General features: G+C 39.2%; 1 protein-coding gene across 1 annotated transcript in view; it reads left to right on the forward strand.

The window, feature by feature from the left end:
- LOC135207607 (tectonic-3-like) overlaps positions 1-4,342 on the forward strand; it is a 118,965-nt gene extending 114,623 nt beyond the window's left edge. The window contains 1 exon segment of the mRNA XM_064239476.1: positions 3,935-4,342. Within this exon segment, the coding sequence (XP_064095546.1) occupies positions 3,935-4,338 (404 nt within the window). The 3' untranslated portion in view covers positions 4,339-4,342.
- The last annotated feature ends 9,981 nt before the right edge of the window (positions 4,343-14,323 follow it).

Genomic DNA, 14,323 nt, shown 5'->3' on the forward strand with positions numbered 1-14,323 from the left:
GTTCGCGCATCGAACTCTGCCTGGATTAGGGAATCCGGCAGCCTAGGTAATTTCTCACCGAACTGGTCCATGGCGCAGTCCGGCTTGAGTTTACCCAGCGTGAATGTAGCTGGCAGGTTTTCCCACAACTCTCCGAAGGCGGGGAAGAGTGGAGAAGTAGACTCCGACTCCCTCAACTGTGGAATGGGCTCATCCTTGAGGACTGCCTGAAGAGCCTTCTCCACCAATTTCGTGGCGAACGGAAGAGAGACCTCCTCTTCCGTCGCGAAAATAGTGAAGGGACTCTTGTAGGCCTGGAGTTTAGTGTTAGTACACTCCCAGTCCTCAAGGCAGTGAACCCATTCTCGCTGGGCGTGATCTCTACTGTAGAGAACTGACTCCTTCGAGATCTTGTCCTCTCTCGTGAGAGCCGTTGGCGTCAGCCTAGCATACCCGATGAAAGGCTGCGTCAGACCCGGAGGGTAGAACTCGAAGTCCTCAATCCTTCGAGTACCAAACTCCGGGATCGAAATCATCCCGTCCTTAAAAGGACGTAGGCCGCTACTCTCCATGGATTCTCCATAGAGAAAGCTGGCAAGGAGTCGTAAGGCGGAAAGTTGGAGAATCCCCGTGCTAGATGCAGGGGAGACTGGGGGAGGAGCCTGAGTTAGCCAGCCACTCGGTCCTCATTCTCTCTCATTCTATTAGAGAGGTCCTGGATAGACTGTCCAGTTTGAGACAGACTGTTCGATAATTGCGCGAACATCTGCTCAAAACGTGTTCCCAATGCTGAAATTTGGGAACCTACCAGCACCCCTACCTGTTCCATCACCCCTGGTGAGACAGAAGAGGGAACGCAGGTGCTGGTGCTTGCCACCCCTGCCGGCATAGCCGGAGAGGAGGCAGCGGAGGCGGAGAAGAAGGCAGTGACTCGGTGGTAGCGCGAGCCTTCTCCTTCGAAGCCTTGCTTCTGGAGCTCTTCGACTGGGAAGAGCTCGGCTTTGCCTTCACCCGCATCGGCATATGAAGTCGACGACTTCCTGGCCGAAGGAAGACGAAGACGACTTTCTAGAAGTCGACTTAGATAAGGTCTTCGGTTCTCTCTTTCCCTTCTCCTTAGGAGGTACAGAGAGAGCGGGAGGGCGGCTAGGGATCTCGGATCCCGCAAAGCCTTGGAAAGAGGCGGAAGAAGAAGGGACAGGAGAAGATCCAGGAGCACCCAAGGAAAGACCTTGGGCGCCCGACAAACCTACCTCAACCAACAAATCCTCGCTAACTACCGCCATTGGCTCAAGGTTCAGGTCCAGGGCAGCGACGTCCGGAACCGACTCCTGGGAGGCTACGACCCCAAACGATTGCTGGAGGTCTTGCTGGATGGCGGCTATCAATGGGGCAGCGGACAAGGGATCGACGTAGCCCGTCGACTTGCCCGCGGGGAAGATCTGGATGGCCAGCTTCCTATCTAAAATGTAGGGCTGGCCCTTGGCGGCGTTTTTCCCAAAGCCGCCCACCCACGCTTTCAGGGTGGCGAGGGCGACTTCCCTCACACCGCTAGCCTGAAAGAAAGGTGAGATTAGCTACCAATTGTGGGACAGGGTTAACAAACTTACGACTAGAAGTTGTTAGTAAAATCATAAGTAAGTCTATAATGGACATACCCCATCTCCCAGCTGACTGACCAGGTCGTAGCATATAGCGCAGGCTTCGGGGTGCCGAGCGATCGTCTCATTGTACGACGTGGCACACGGGGCGTGAGACCTGCACTCGTCATGTCCACAGGGGTCGTTAGAGCGTCGCATTACAGGCTGGGACCTGGCAGTTGGTAGCCTGTAAGTGAAAAGTACATGAGTTACAGAGTAAACACTTACAGCCTAACATATGCTCCGCTGGTGCCGGAGCGATAAAGTTAGATAAAACCAGAGCCCCGCTAAAATACGTGTGGTAACCAGGTTGGAAGATAGGCTATGGCTCCGCCAATGGCGGAGGCACAAGAATCAACCAACTAGGAGTGGTGGTAATGGAAACCACGACGGACAATGGCGGGGATGGTTGATAAAAATAATATATAATAACACACAAATCATTGTAAAATATCTTATAATTAGGGTATATATCCTTAAAATAACAAAATTAAAACAACTTCTCTCCGCCCGTCTACTAGAAGAGTGCGTAGGTAAGGGTAAGCTCCCTTCCGGTAGCGGGGGAGAGATATAAGGATATAGTAGGCAAGCAACCGACCACTCATAGCGCCCACCCTGCCCGCTAGCGGAGCCAATATCCTATAACCAAAGGGGCCCCGGCTGCGACGGAAGGCTCCTTACGTATCTGGAGGGATGGTGGCTGAGCAATGGGGAGAGGGGGGGGGAGGAAGGTCCCGGCGAAACACGGCGAGAAAAAAAGGGAGGGAGGGAAATGGCCTACTCCTCCCCGCCTCACCAACTACCCGCCATGGAGACCCGCTACCATCATAAGTGGTCGCCCTATACAACCCTGCTGGGGGGACCCCCCGGTCACCTCCGAGAGAGTGAGAGAAGGCGATGAGGTTGTTATAACAACCAAGGGGTCCCCCAGCCCCTCCCTACATCAGAGAGGGAGGGAAGGGGCAGGGTAAGGTGCTATAGGACACGTGACCAGCAAGTGGCCTAGGCCGCGAGCAACACAACCGTGGTAGGGCCACGTGAACCAAGCTGTACCAATATGTGGAACAAGCACCTAGGCTAGCCTAACACCCTAAATAATAAAAATACATCGAAAGGTGGAAGAGACACTTTTAGTAAAAGAGAAAGAAGCCCAGGAGGAGGCAGACTGTTCCGAGAAACAGGAGGCCCTATATCGGAGCCAGCGATATCCGATGTAGAGCAAGAGCCGGGATGCTGGGCTGAAAATAAAAATAATAATAGCCCTAAATACCAAGCTAAGAGAATGGTAGGAGGGCTGAACTAGCTAAAACTCGATGTAAACAATGAATGTGATAAAGTAAGCCCATAAGCATAAGAAGTCCCAGTATGGAGGACCGGGAATTCTTACGAGGCGGCATGGCCGCCACGAGACAACCGGGGAACCGTATATGACCTATAAAAAGGAAAATACTGGTACCCGGAAGACAAAAAATACGGTAAAATGTTACTTATGAGTTACTTAACTTAGCCGTGGCAATTGCAGAGCGTTCCATGATGAAGGTGCGGATAAATCGCAAGAAAAGCACAAGCACAAGAAAATGGCGACTTGTCGCTGGCGCTAAAAATTAAGGATGACCGCTAGGGCGCTGCTGTCCGTGGCGTCCTCTAGTAGTAGTAGTAGAGGCTGCATCGCCCGTTGGTATCAGCTCTCTCTTGGGGGGATTCTGATAGGGAAGTTCTAATTGGTGTTTGTCTCGTGGTAGTGTTCCACACTCGCCCCTATATCATACCGACACTTCTTTTTAAGAGTGAGCGAGTCAGTTTTACTGACATTTTCTTAATTTTCTTAATTTTGTTTTTCTCTGGTAATTTTAGGCTAATTTTACCTAGAAAGAATGATATTAAGGATACTTTCATAGGCCGACACGAGCTGAGCCCAGAAAGTAAATTTATAAAGTAATTTGCATGTATCCCAGAAGTTCATTACATGAAGGCCCACCTCAGCCACCTCATCTGGCACCTGGACCAAAATGCCAGTTGGAATGTAAATTGACAGGTAGGCAGAGCTTTCCCCAACCGTTGATTGTTAATGACCTTGTCAGTAAGTTTTTAACAGCCATTCAAAGTTGCAGTTGCAAGTTTATCTCAATGTAAAAAACCTTGGATTTGTATGTTAGGAACAACACAAATTACTTTAAAATTTCAATGTGAATGAATATTTCATTTTCATCTAACCTCTATTATTTCATTGTTACCATTACAGATATTCGAGCCCATCACTCAAGAATGGGCTGTCTTTATATTGGTCAATAAATCCTCATAAATCATCATTTCAGGCCAGCTGTATGGAACTGGCCAGTTCTTCAGTCTTGTGACTTCCTTGCATGTTGAGATTGCGTTTAGTCTGCAGGGAAGTCTGGCCAACCCACAGGCTAAGGTAGTTGGCGTCAACATTAGATATGGAGAGCCATTGGAGGTCTACCCGCCATGCATGCATAATGCATGCTATTCCAGATCTGTGTCTTTGACAGGGTATATAGAGCTCAAAGCCTCTGTCTCCTTTGTAGATGTGAGTCTTCCTCCACTTCCAGCATATTCTCAGCCACCAGCATTAGATGTCAAGCTTCCATATGATTTTTTCTACCCTTTTCTCCCTTCTGCATCTGCAGTAAGATCCTTGAATAATGTGGCATTTATTTTGAGCAGTGTTCTGTATCTTGTGATGAATAAAGCCTTTTAATTTCCTTGTGTGTTTTACTTAGGCCAAGTATCTGGTACAGAATTCAAAATCATGTGCAAGTTATATTGTGGGACTAAACCAAAACATTCTTACAAGATTGTGTTATATTCAAGTACCCTGATAGAATAGATTTGGGAATCTAGCAATGGGCATTTTTGGTTTATGTGATTGGATATTACCAAGGGGTAAATGGTGGGGACACTTACAGACCCTCTATTCTCTCTTAGAAGTTATAGCATGCTCTTGACTTTGGTAAATTTTATTGTTTATTTCCCCTATGCTCATTTAATTATTATCGTTCTTTACTATTTATTATTCTTTCGCATCAGATCTAAATGAAATTTGACAAATAGATATCCATATAGTCATACATCCATGGGTCACTTTTTTTTTTTTTCTTTCTTTGACGAATGCACCCGAGACTGACAAGTGCTTTGGATATGCTCAGACAGAGTTCATTGCTCAAGTCTCTGTTTAGATTGCTGAAATTTTTATCTTTTACTAAACTTTTGCTCATAATTTCCTCTCCTCTTTGCCAGCTTAGAGAAGTTGAGGCACCACCTTAGGGAGTTTGTGTCACCTGCGTGAGTTTAGTGAGGATATAGAGATTTTGATTTGCACATTCAAACCCATTTTTGATGGTGCAGGCGAATATTTTCATGCTTACACTAACCCAGTTTGGAAGAAGTGACAATACTTATGCTTCTATCTGTTGTAAAAGGCTTATTCCACACACAAGATGGTAACTGTTTTGATTTCTTTTTCAAGATCCCTTTTAAGCCTTACTCTAAGGTGATAAGGGAGGATATATTAGTACAAATACACATAAATTACAATTAAAAATAAGTTCAATGTTAAATACAGTGGTAACTCATTTCTCGAACGTTTCATATGTCGAACTTTCCGTTTTTCGAAACAAATGCTCGTACTTCGATCTGACTGATTATCTAGTTTATACTTGTATTCAATGGCCTACTGGGTCTTACAAGTAAAACTGTATTAATTTATTTTTTCATTTACAATATATAGTTTAATAACAACATTCGACAAAATGCATTAAAGTATAAAGTATTTAATATAAAGTTTACCTTTCAAGATAACTGAATATAAATTGTTTACTTGTGAGTATTAATATAGTATTTTACAAAAACTTAAGTACTTTCAGGCCTTAACTGTGGCCCATTCTTAAGGAATATGGATAACACCTTACTAGAGAGAAAAATTGAAGTCTACACGAATGTAGATAACTACTTACTGGAGGCACCATTGAAGTCTCCAGAAATATGGATAGCTACTTACTGGAGGCATGATTGAAGCCTCAATGAATGTAGATCACTATATTTACTGGAGGCAGCATTGAAGTCTCCAGGTCACAGATAACTACCTACTGGAGGCAGCATTGGAGTCTCTAACAAAATTGCTAAAAAATGAAAAAAAAAAAAAAAAAAAAGATGGAATAAAAGCCAGAAAACAGAGCAAAAAGATAAATGGGCATTTAAAGTCCACCTTGGGATTGCGTGGTTTATAGAGAGCTTTAAATGATGACTTTATAGTTGCGCTTGGTAGCGTGCAAACGTCTTCCGATGCGAGGAGAATGTTGCCAAATACCTTGACAATTTTTCAGTGTTGTTAACTCATATTTCAATATTTTTCACTTTTTCTATCAAAAATACCATATACTACCCATTAATTTACAAGAAAAGGTATTTCTAAATTACATCTCTTCTACCAGCCAAGTACTAGCAATGAAGATATTGATAATACTCAATCAGCTGAGATTTTGAGAATGTTAACATCAAATAATGCAAATGAAGTACGATGACAATGCTTATAATCTGTAATATACGTTTAACTTTTTCAAATGATCATTTCCTCCAGAAAATATTTAAGTTTATAGAGCTTTTTGGTATTTAGAATTACGGATAGAGATCGCACACCTGTAAGAAAGTGAGAGCTTACTCATCCTATTGTCAAATTATGGTAATTATCCACATAACTACTGCTGGATAATAGTTATGCTGGTCTTCCTTCCCTTTGGTGACTGCTGTACTGACAAAGCAGTAGAGGGCAAAAGGAAAATTGCTCCCTTAGGAGTGGTAACAACAGGTGGAAGTTTGGACTGGGGTAAGAAGGTACTAGAGAGAATCTCCAGTGTCACCAGCAAGGAAGCACTCCGCACAGACTGCAAGGAACGTAACCGCGGATACGACATCCACTAGGGATTGGGATTGGGCCGTCCATGTATTTCGCTGTGTTTAGTACTGGACCCTGGGGATTAATTACAGTCGTCCGAATAAATATTACTTAACCCTTAAACGCCGAATGGACGTATTAAACGTCGAGTCAAAATGTCTCCCGTATGCCGAATGGACGTACCATACGTCGACTCAAAAAAGTTTTTTAAAAATTCGCGGAAAAATACTTATAGGCCTACCAGCCGAAAACTTTTGAATCGCGCGCCTTGGGGGATGCTGGGAGTTCACGGATCAAGGCGTTGTTTTGTTTTACAATCGTTACGCAGAGGCGCGCAAGCGCGAATTTCTTTTTATCGCACTAAAAGTATCAGTGACACATCTCAAAAATTATTTCGTCACTTTGACATAATTTTTGCACCGTTTTTAAAAATTATCGTTACATGAAGTATTATATATGAAATGTGCGCAATTTCATTTAGAATACAACAAAAAATAGTCATGATTGTAGCTTTTATCAGTTTTGAAATATTTCCATATAAATATCGATGTGCCAAAATTTCAACCTTCGGTCACTTTGACTCTACCGAAATGGTCGAAAAACGCAATTGTAAGCTAAAACGCTTATATTGTAGTAATATTCAACTATTTACCTTAATTTTGAAACAAATTGGAAATCTCTAGCACAATATTTTGATTTATGGTGAATTTATGAAAAAACTTTTTCCTTACGCCAGCGCGGTAACTCTTCCGAAAAAAATCATACATGCGATTGTGGTAATGTTTGCACCATTTTAAAATTAGCCATTACATAAAGTTTTATATATGGAAATGTGCGCAATTTCATGCACAATACAACTAAAAACAAGCCATGGTTGTAGCTTTTATCAGTTTTGGAAATATTTTCATATAAAAAATGATGTGACAAATTTTCAACCTTTGGTCAATTTTGACTCTACCGAAATGGTCGGAAAATGCAATTGTAAGCTAAAACTCTTATATTTTAGTAATATTCAATCATTTACCTTTGTTTTGTAACAAATTGGAAGTCTCTAGCACAATATTTTCGATTTATGGTGAATTTATGAAAAAAATATTTTCCTTACGTCCGCGCGGTAACTCTTGCGAAAAATCATACGTGCGTTGTGGTAATGTTTGCACCATTTTAAATTAGCCGTTACATAAAGTTTTATATATATGAAAATGTGCACAATTTCATGTAGAATACAACAAAAAATATGAAGGTTGTAGCTTTTCTAATTTTTCAAAAATATTTGCATATAAATCACGATAAATTGGGAGAAAAAAAACCACGTTCGGAAGTCAACTTTGACTCTACCGAAATGGTCCGAAAAATGCAATTGTAAGCTAAAACTCTTACATTTTAGTAATATTCAATTCATCATTTACCTTCATTTTCCAACAAATTGGAAGTCTCTCGCACAATATTTCGATTTATGGTGAATTTATGAAAAAAAACTTTCCTTCCCTCCGCTCGCGGATTCTCCGCCATAAATCTCCGAATTGCGTACATCGCATTCTCGGAAAATTTGCTCCATTTCATATTAGGCATTTCATAGAGTTTTGATATATGAAAAATGCGCAATTTCATGTAGAATAAAAGGAAAAATATTTGAAGGTTGTAGCTTTTCTAATTTCCAAAATAATTGCATATAAAAAAAATTTAATAAAAAAATCGACATTTGGTCAACTTTAACTCGTCTGAAATGGTCGAAAACTGCAATTGTAAGCTAAAAACTCTTACAGTATCGTAATATTTCCATCATTTAACTTCATCTTGAAACAAATTTGAAGTCTCTATAACAATATTTAGATTGATGGTGAATTTAAAAAAATATATATTTTTTTACGTCCGCGCGTTACGAATTCATGCATCATTTTGTGATAATAATTTTCTCTGTGTTGCTTTTATCGTTTTACAATGTGTTATATACCAAAAAGATTGCAATTTAGTTTACATTACAACGAAAAAAAAAGTAACTTGTTACCTTTAACCGTTTTGCGCACAGCGTGATTTGAATACAATTATATATGAAATTTCGTCTTTGCGCTATCTATATCGCATTATTTATATGATAATGATAATTTTTATCATTTCTGATGGTTGCACACTAAACTTCAGGCAATGCCAAAAAAAGGAGCCAAAAATGAACTCTTAATCTTCAAAACTAAGCGCGCTGTGATTTTTGAAAAAAATTATTTTTTCCGCTTCCGCGCTCACTCCAAACTGGCCCCAGCATTTTGGGAGAGGTTTTGGATTTTTACCGTTTCGGCGTTAAGGGTTAAAAAAAATTCTTGTCAGTTAATAAAAACTGCATAGAAAAACCGCAGCTGCCATAGTCTAGGCCGCCGCGGATAGTACCCTAGATCTACCCAACATTCAACCATGTATTTCATAGAACAGAAAAGAAAGCAAATGGTAGTTGGGCAGGGTCACACAAAGTCAGTGGCATGGTTGGTATGGTGTTGGCATCCCACCTTGGTGGTCTCGAGTTCGATCCTCGGCCATTCCATTGAGGAGTGAGAGATGTGTACTTCTGGTGATAGAAATTCACTCTAGACATGGTTCGGAAGTCACGTAGAGCTGTTGGTTCCGTTGCTGAATAACTACAGATTCCATGCAATGTAAAAACACCATACAAAACAAAAAACAGACATCTGAACATGACGGAAGTGGATTGCAGACCGCGAGCGGACTGGGCCTCCCCCCTACCGTTGGTAGTTAACAACTTTGTTTGAAAGTTAAAAGGTCATTCCACCTGCTCATACTTAAGGTTTACTAAGATATCATGGCAAACATCCCAGATGGTCCCAGCACAAACTACTCTCTCTTCATGGTCTGAGAATTATTATAGTGGCCCTCACTCCTTTCCTATGTCGCATAACATCCAAGAGGTGAGTACATCGATAACTTTCTTTGGGGATGTTCCCTTCAAAGAAGTCTTCAAGTCTACATAGTAGTTATTAGAATCAGTATTCCAGAACCAGTGAAGGAGCAATAATCCTGCAGCCAGACTGAACATAATGTACTAATTAGGTAAGTCACTGTGGAACCACAAGGGAAAGTACTACATTTATTGGTTCATGTGTTTCCTGTTCGTTGCCAAACCCTAATGGGTATTTGGAATAATGAAAACAGTTGATAACCTGTGACTTCATCTTTAATAAAGATTCCTTTGAAACACTATTGGCTCAACCAAGAGTGGTGGTCATGCTGAGATATTGCCCGGGGAAGCTGCAATAATCCCACAGCCATACCAGACATAATTAGGTAAGTCATCTTCGAACCACAGAATAATTAATTGATTCGTGCGCTGTCTCCTGTTCTTTACTACCAAACCCTAAGGATATCTGGAATAAAGAAAATGGTTAATAACCTGTGACTATACTTTGCACCAAAAATTTATCTGGCTTGTTGGGATATATTTATTAGAAGTTAAGCCATTTCGTCACCTGCCATTTTTTTTGTAAGTTAATTTGAGGATGAACAGTGGCTACACTCAAAAAACAGGTTTTGACATACAAAAAACCTATTTTTGATAGCCTCTGGGAGTCATCAAACCCACCCACTCTCTCTAATGAAAAGGCATGGGACTGGGATGAACACTTATCCTGTATAAACTTGGCATGTAGTGAGGAAGATGGCCAACATACACTGTTGTCACACCTGTGCAAATGGGACATAGAAAGCCGAGGCATTCGCTGTAGAGTAGGAGATAGAGCCCTCCTGTCCTGAGTTCTTTATATTCTATCACTGTGCCAAGAAGCATTATTTTGGCCGAGACCAACTGTAAGAGAATTCTTTATAATTGCTTGGTCTGTCTTATGGAGCTCTGGAGAGTAATTCCTTTGAGGACTCACAACTGTTACCAAACCTGTTTTTTGCAGTGGTTAAGTCAACAACAAGAGATAAGTGGGGGATGATATGATTGACAAGCCAGAAGCTGAAGATGACCTGAATTTACTTATGTTGGAATCATTGCAGACACTGACCAAACTATTTTGAAGACTATGGAATGAAGAAACAAGACTGATTATTAGGAATTTTGAGTCATAATAACAATGCCAAGGAAAGATGGCCTGACAATGTGGTAACTATGGAGGCATTCCACCTTTGTTGTTTGTGATGAAAATATTCATGTTCATTATGAAAAATTTGGAGAAAAAAAACTGACAAAATCCTTAGAAGAACAAGCTGAGTTTGCAAAATACATGAGTTGATCAAAAACATTAATGTTCACACATATATAGTAAGCAATGTATGAAATTTAAAGATCCCTTTCTGATCACTTCTCTTGATTACAAAAAGGAATATGACAGTGTCCACAGATCAGTACTAAGGGAAGTCTTTTGTCACTGCAGTATTCCTGGTCATCCATGAATGAAACAAGAAGCAATTGCACAGACAATGTTGATGAAGTCTTGCAAAGTAAATTTGCTGTAAATAGTACTGGATTGCTACAGTTAATGGTATGTAATGTTGCTGTTTGCCCTTTTCTAGATGGAAGAGAATGTTTAGACAGGAGCAATGATAGAAATCAGAGCTTGACAAGCTTAAAATATGCAGATGATGCCATTTTATTTGTAAAACACAAGAGTAACTTACAGAGCTGGCCTAACTGAATGTATCATATATCTAGAGAGCTAGAACTTACAAATCTAAGGAAATAGAAATAATGATATAGTAACAAATCAAAGGAAATAGAAATAATGATATAGTATGCATAAAGTGGTGAAATATCACTAGCTGCAGAAGGAGTAATGAGAGTTTGTCTTTCAGATAGTGTATTTATGAGCAAAGTTGACTTATCCAATGAGCTGGGTAAGTCAACTCAAACAACAGCCAGGCTGAATGAGATTTGGAAACTATTTAATGAAACTGTATACAAAAGTAAGAGTACTGTATGCATTAGTTTAGCACAACCTGTACTGCAATAAGGATATGAATCATTGTATGATGATGACAATATCTCTACAAGATTTTGTCAGTTTGAGAGGCTTTAAATAGAGTATGTATTCAAAGTTGGCAGGATGGTGTAATAAATGAAACTATTTGGGAAATTACAAAATGAAGAGGGAGATATCCTTCACACTACCTCCAGTAAAAGTTACCAGGACTCCTCTGGCAACCAGAAGAGTTGAAAGACCCAGACACACTTAGTTGAAACCTATGAAATGGGAAGGTAGAGATGAGGGGAGACCTCTGTAATTAATTACTGTACCTGTACTGAACAAATGAATGATAACTAGCAGGTAAATTGAATGCATTTTTGAGATACTCATTGCAAAATCATAGCAGATTGTTATTTAGATCATCTGCATATGCTCTCCAACAGTGGAATAAACATTAAACTAATTCCCAACTGGAAGCAAAATACAGCTGAGAAACCAAGGTCTTTAATACTGTCCCCTCAATGTGGAACAGTACGTACATTGAAAAAATGAAAGAAATATTTGGCTACTGTGATTTTTCAAAATGACAGAAATATTTAGCTACAGGAACTTCCTACAGTATTTTCTTCAAATGTGGATAACAGACTGAATTTAAAACATTGATGGATAATGGAGTATTCAAAGTAGTACATGATTTTTTTCTGCATTTTATTGTTCTAAGCCTATTTCCTCATAACATCACCTTTATGACAACTAGTATTGGAATTTTTTCTCAAAAACTGTAAATTTTGTTTAAAAAATGGCCTTCATAAAATAATGATTACTCATAGCTTTAAGACTAAACTATGAAAAGAAGGGTATTGTATTCTGCTCCAGAAAATGCTAACAATTGGCAAATATAGAAATTTTTGTTCTGGTAAGGCAAAAAATACTTATAACTTGAAACTGCCCAAATTAACACAATTATGAAAAAACAGCACACCTACCCATGTTTTATGACAGGTATAGAAAAAAAACTATCAAGTATAAAATAGTGAATAAATAAAAAGAAAACTTTGAACCCTTTACATACATGAAAATTAATACCTGTTTCTGACATATGCATACATATACGATTTTAAAAGTTTTCAGTACAAAATAAAGACAATAAAGCAAGATAAAAAAAATTGGTGAAAAGATAATATTGCAGCTTATACCTCTAAAATTCAATATGTGCTGCCCGAGATATACAGAATAGGAATGTGCAGCATTTTTCCGTGCACTGTTCTTCATTTGTATTCTTTTTTTTTTGCAAATATGTAATTATCCATTTCATGACAAGACTAACATTTTCAATAACAATGCATAAAACTAGTTACAAATTTTTTATGATAAACACTTTTAACGCTACACAACAGGTTGGGGGGAGGGGTGTTAGCTGAAACGCTTCATCTCTCGTGGAATGGTTGCCACTCTATACTATATAAAACTTTCACATAATTTTCACTACCTTTACCTATCCTCTGATTAATGTAACAAAATTTTTGTTGCTATTTATTATGTAATTTTGATGACAAAGCATTCCCTTGGGTTTCTGATAGGGTTGAATGAACAGACTCATAAACCATACACGAAAAAAAACCCTTTATTGTTTCACCGAATGCCAGTATAATATCTTCCAAGACCCTTAATGTAGACATACAAAAACTGTATTTATTATACAAAATTAAATCTTCCAAAATAAAGTTTTCTATGACAAGCTCATCAGTGTACTGCCATCAAATCCTTTGGTCTGCACCTCTTAAGACACAGCATAGGAAGACCTTCATCACCTGGCTAGGTATGCATCCAAATCATCCAAGGCTTTTGGTGGTAATTAGTAATTCCATACATTCGATGAAGTCAGTGGTCTGGAATTTCCAGACAAACAAGAACAAACCAACAGTGAAACTAACAGATACAACAAATGCTTGTCATTGAACAAGGAGCTCCGACCTGACTGTTGTACTTAACCTGAAGAGATGAAGAGAATGTCACCTAGAGAAAAATGCATACGTATAAGCCATGAAGAAGAACTGATGAATTTGTGTGCTACAGAATCTTTCCCACCTGATTCCCCCAAATCAGTGGCCTGTAATATTGTTACTCACCATGAGTCACTCCATCGTCCACCCAAAACCTGTCATTGCTACTCAAGTGAGCATGTCTGTTCATTAAGGGTTATTTTATTATCTAAAACACTTTAATATCATTTCAGTCATCTTAAAACATGACCCTTAAAAATATATGGCTTAGAACTAAATGTGAAAACTATTCAAGTTACCCCAAGTTCTCTCATACAGCATTGAAGCAGTCCTGCTTTCTTTGTACAGTACACGGGGAAGCACTGGGATGTTCTGGATACAGTACCTTAATATTTAATATGTGTTGAAAAATGAATATAGTACATTTTATTGATAGTTTGCTGTGTTTACTTTTATATTAATATTTCAAAATTAGTAAATAATTTATCATAAAAAATATATTTAGTCATGAAAACATGAAAATATAGTAAATATTGAATATTTCTCGACAAAAAAATCCATGAATTACCAAATTTTTTTATAATAATTTGGTGATAAGTTCCACATAAAAATCCGCGAATAGGTGAAGACGTGATTAGGCTGGGGTTGACTGTATCTTCAAGATTTTAAAATTTTTGGGAAAGTTCATCATTACAAAAGAATACTTATATATTCCCTTGTGAAAAATATCAGTAAATATCATGACAAATGCTCAATGCCTGTGAAGTCACTATCAGTGGAGAATACCCGTTGGAAGTAGATCCGCATGAATGTACAAGAATTATTGCTCTTTAGTAAACAACAAGGCTTGCACGGCAAAGTATGATTGGGAACTAC

Source organism: Macrobrachium nipponense, chromosome 32, assembly GCF_015104395.2.
Source record: "Macrobrachium nipponense isolate FS-2020 chromosome 32, ASM1510439v2, whole genome shotgun sequence".
NCBI lineage: Eukaryota > Metazoa > Arthropoda > Malacostraca > Decapoda > Palaemonidae > Macrobrachium > Macrobrachium nipponense.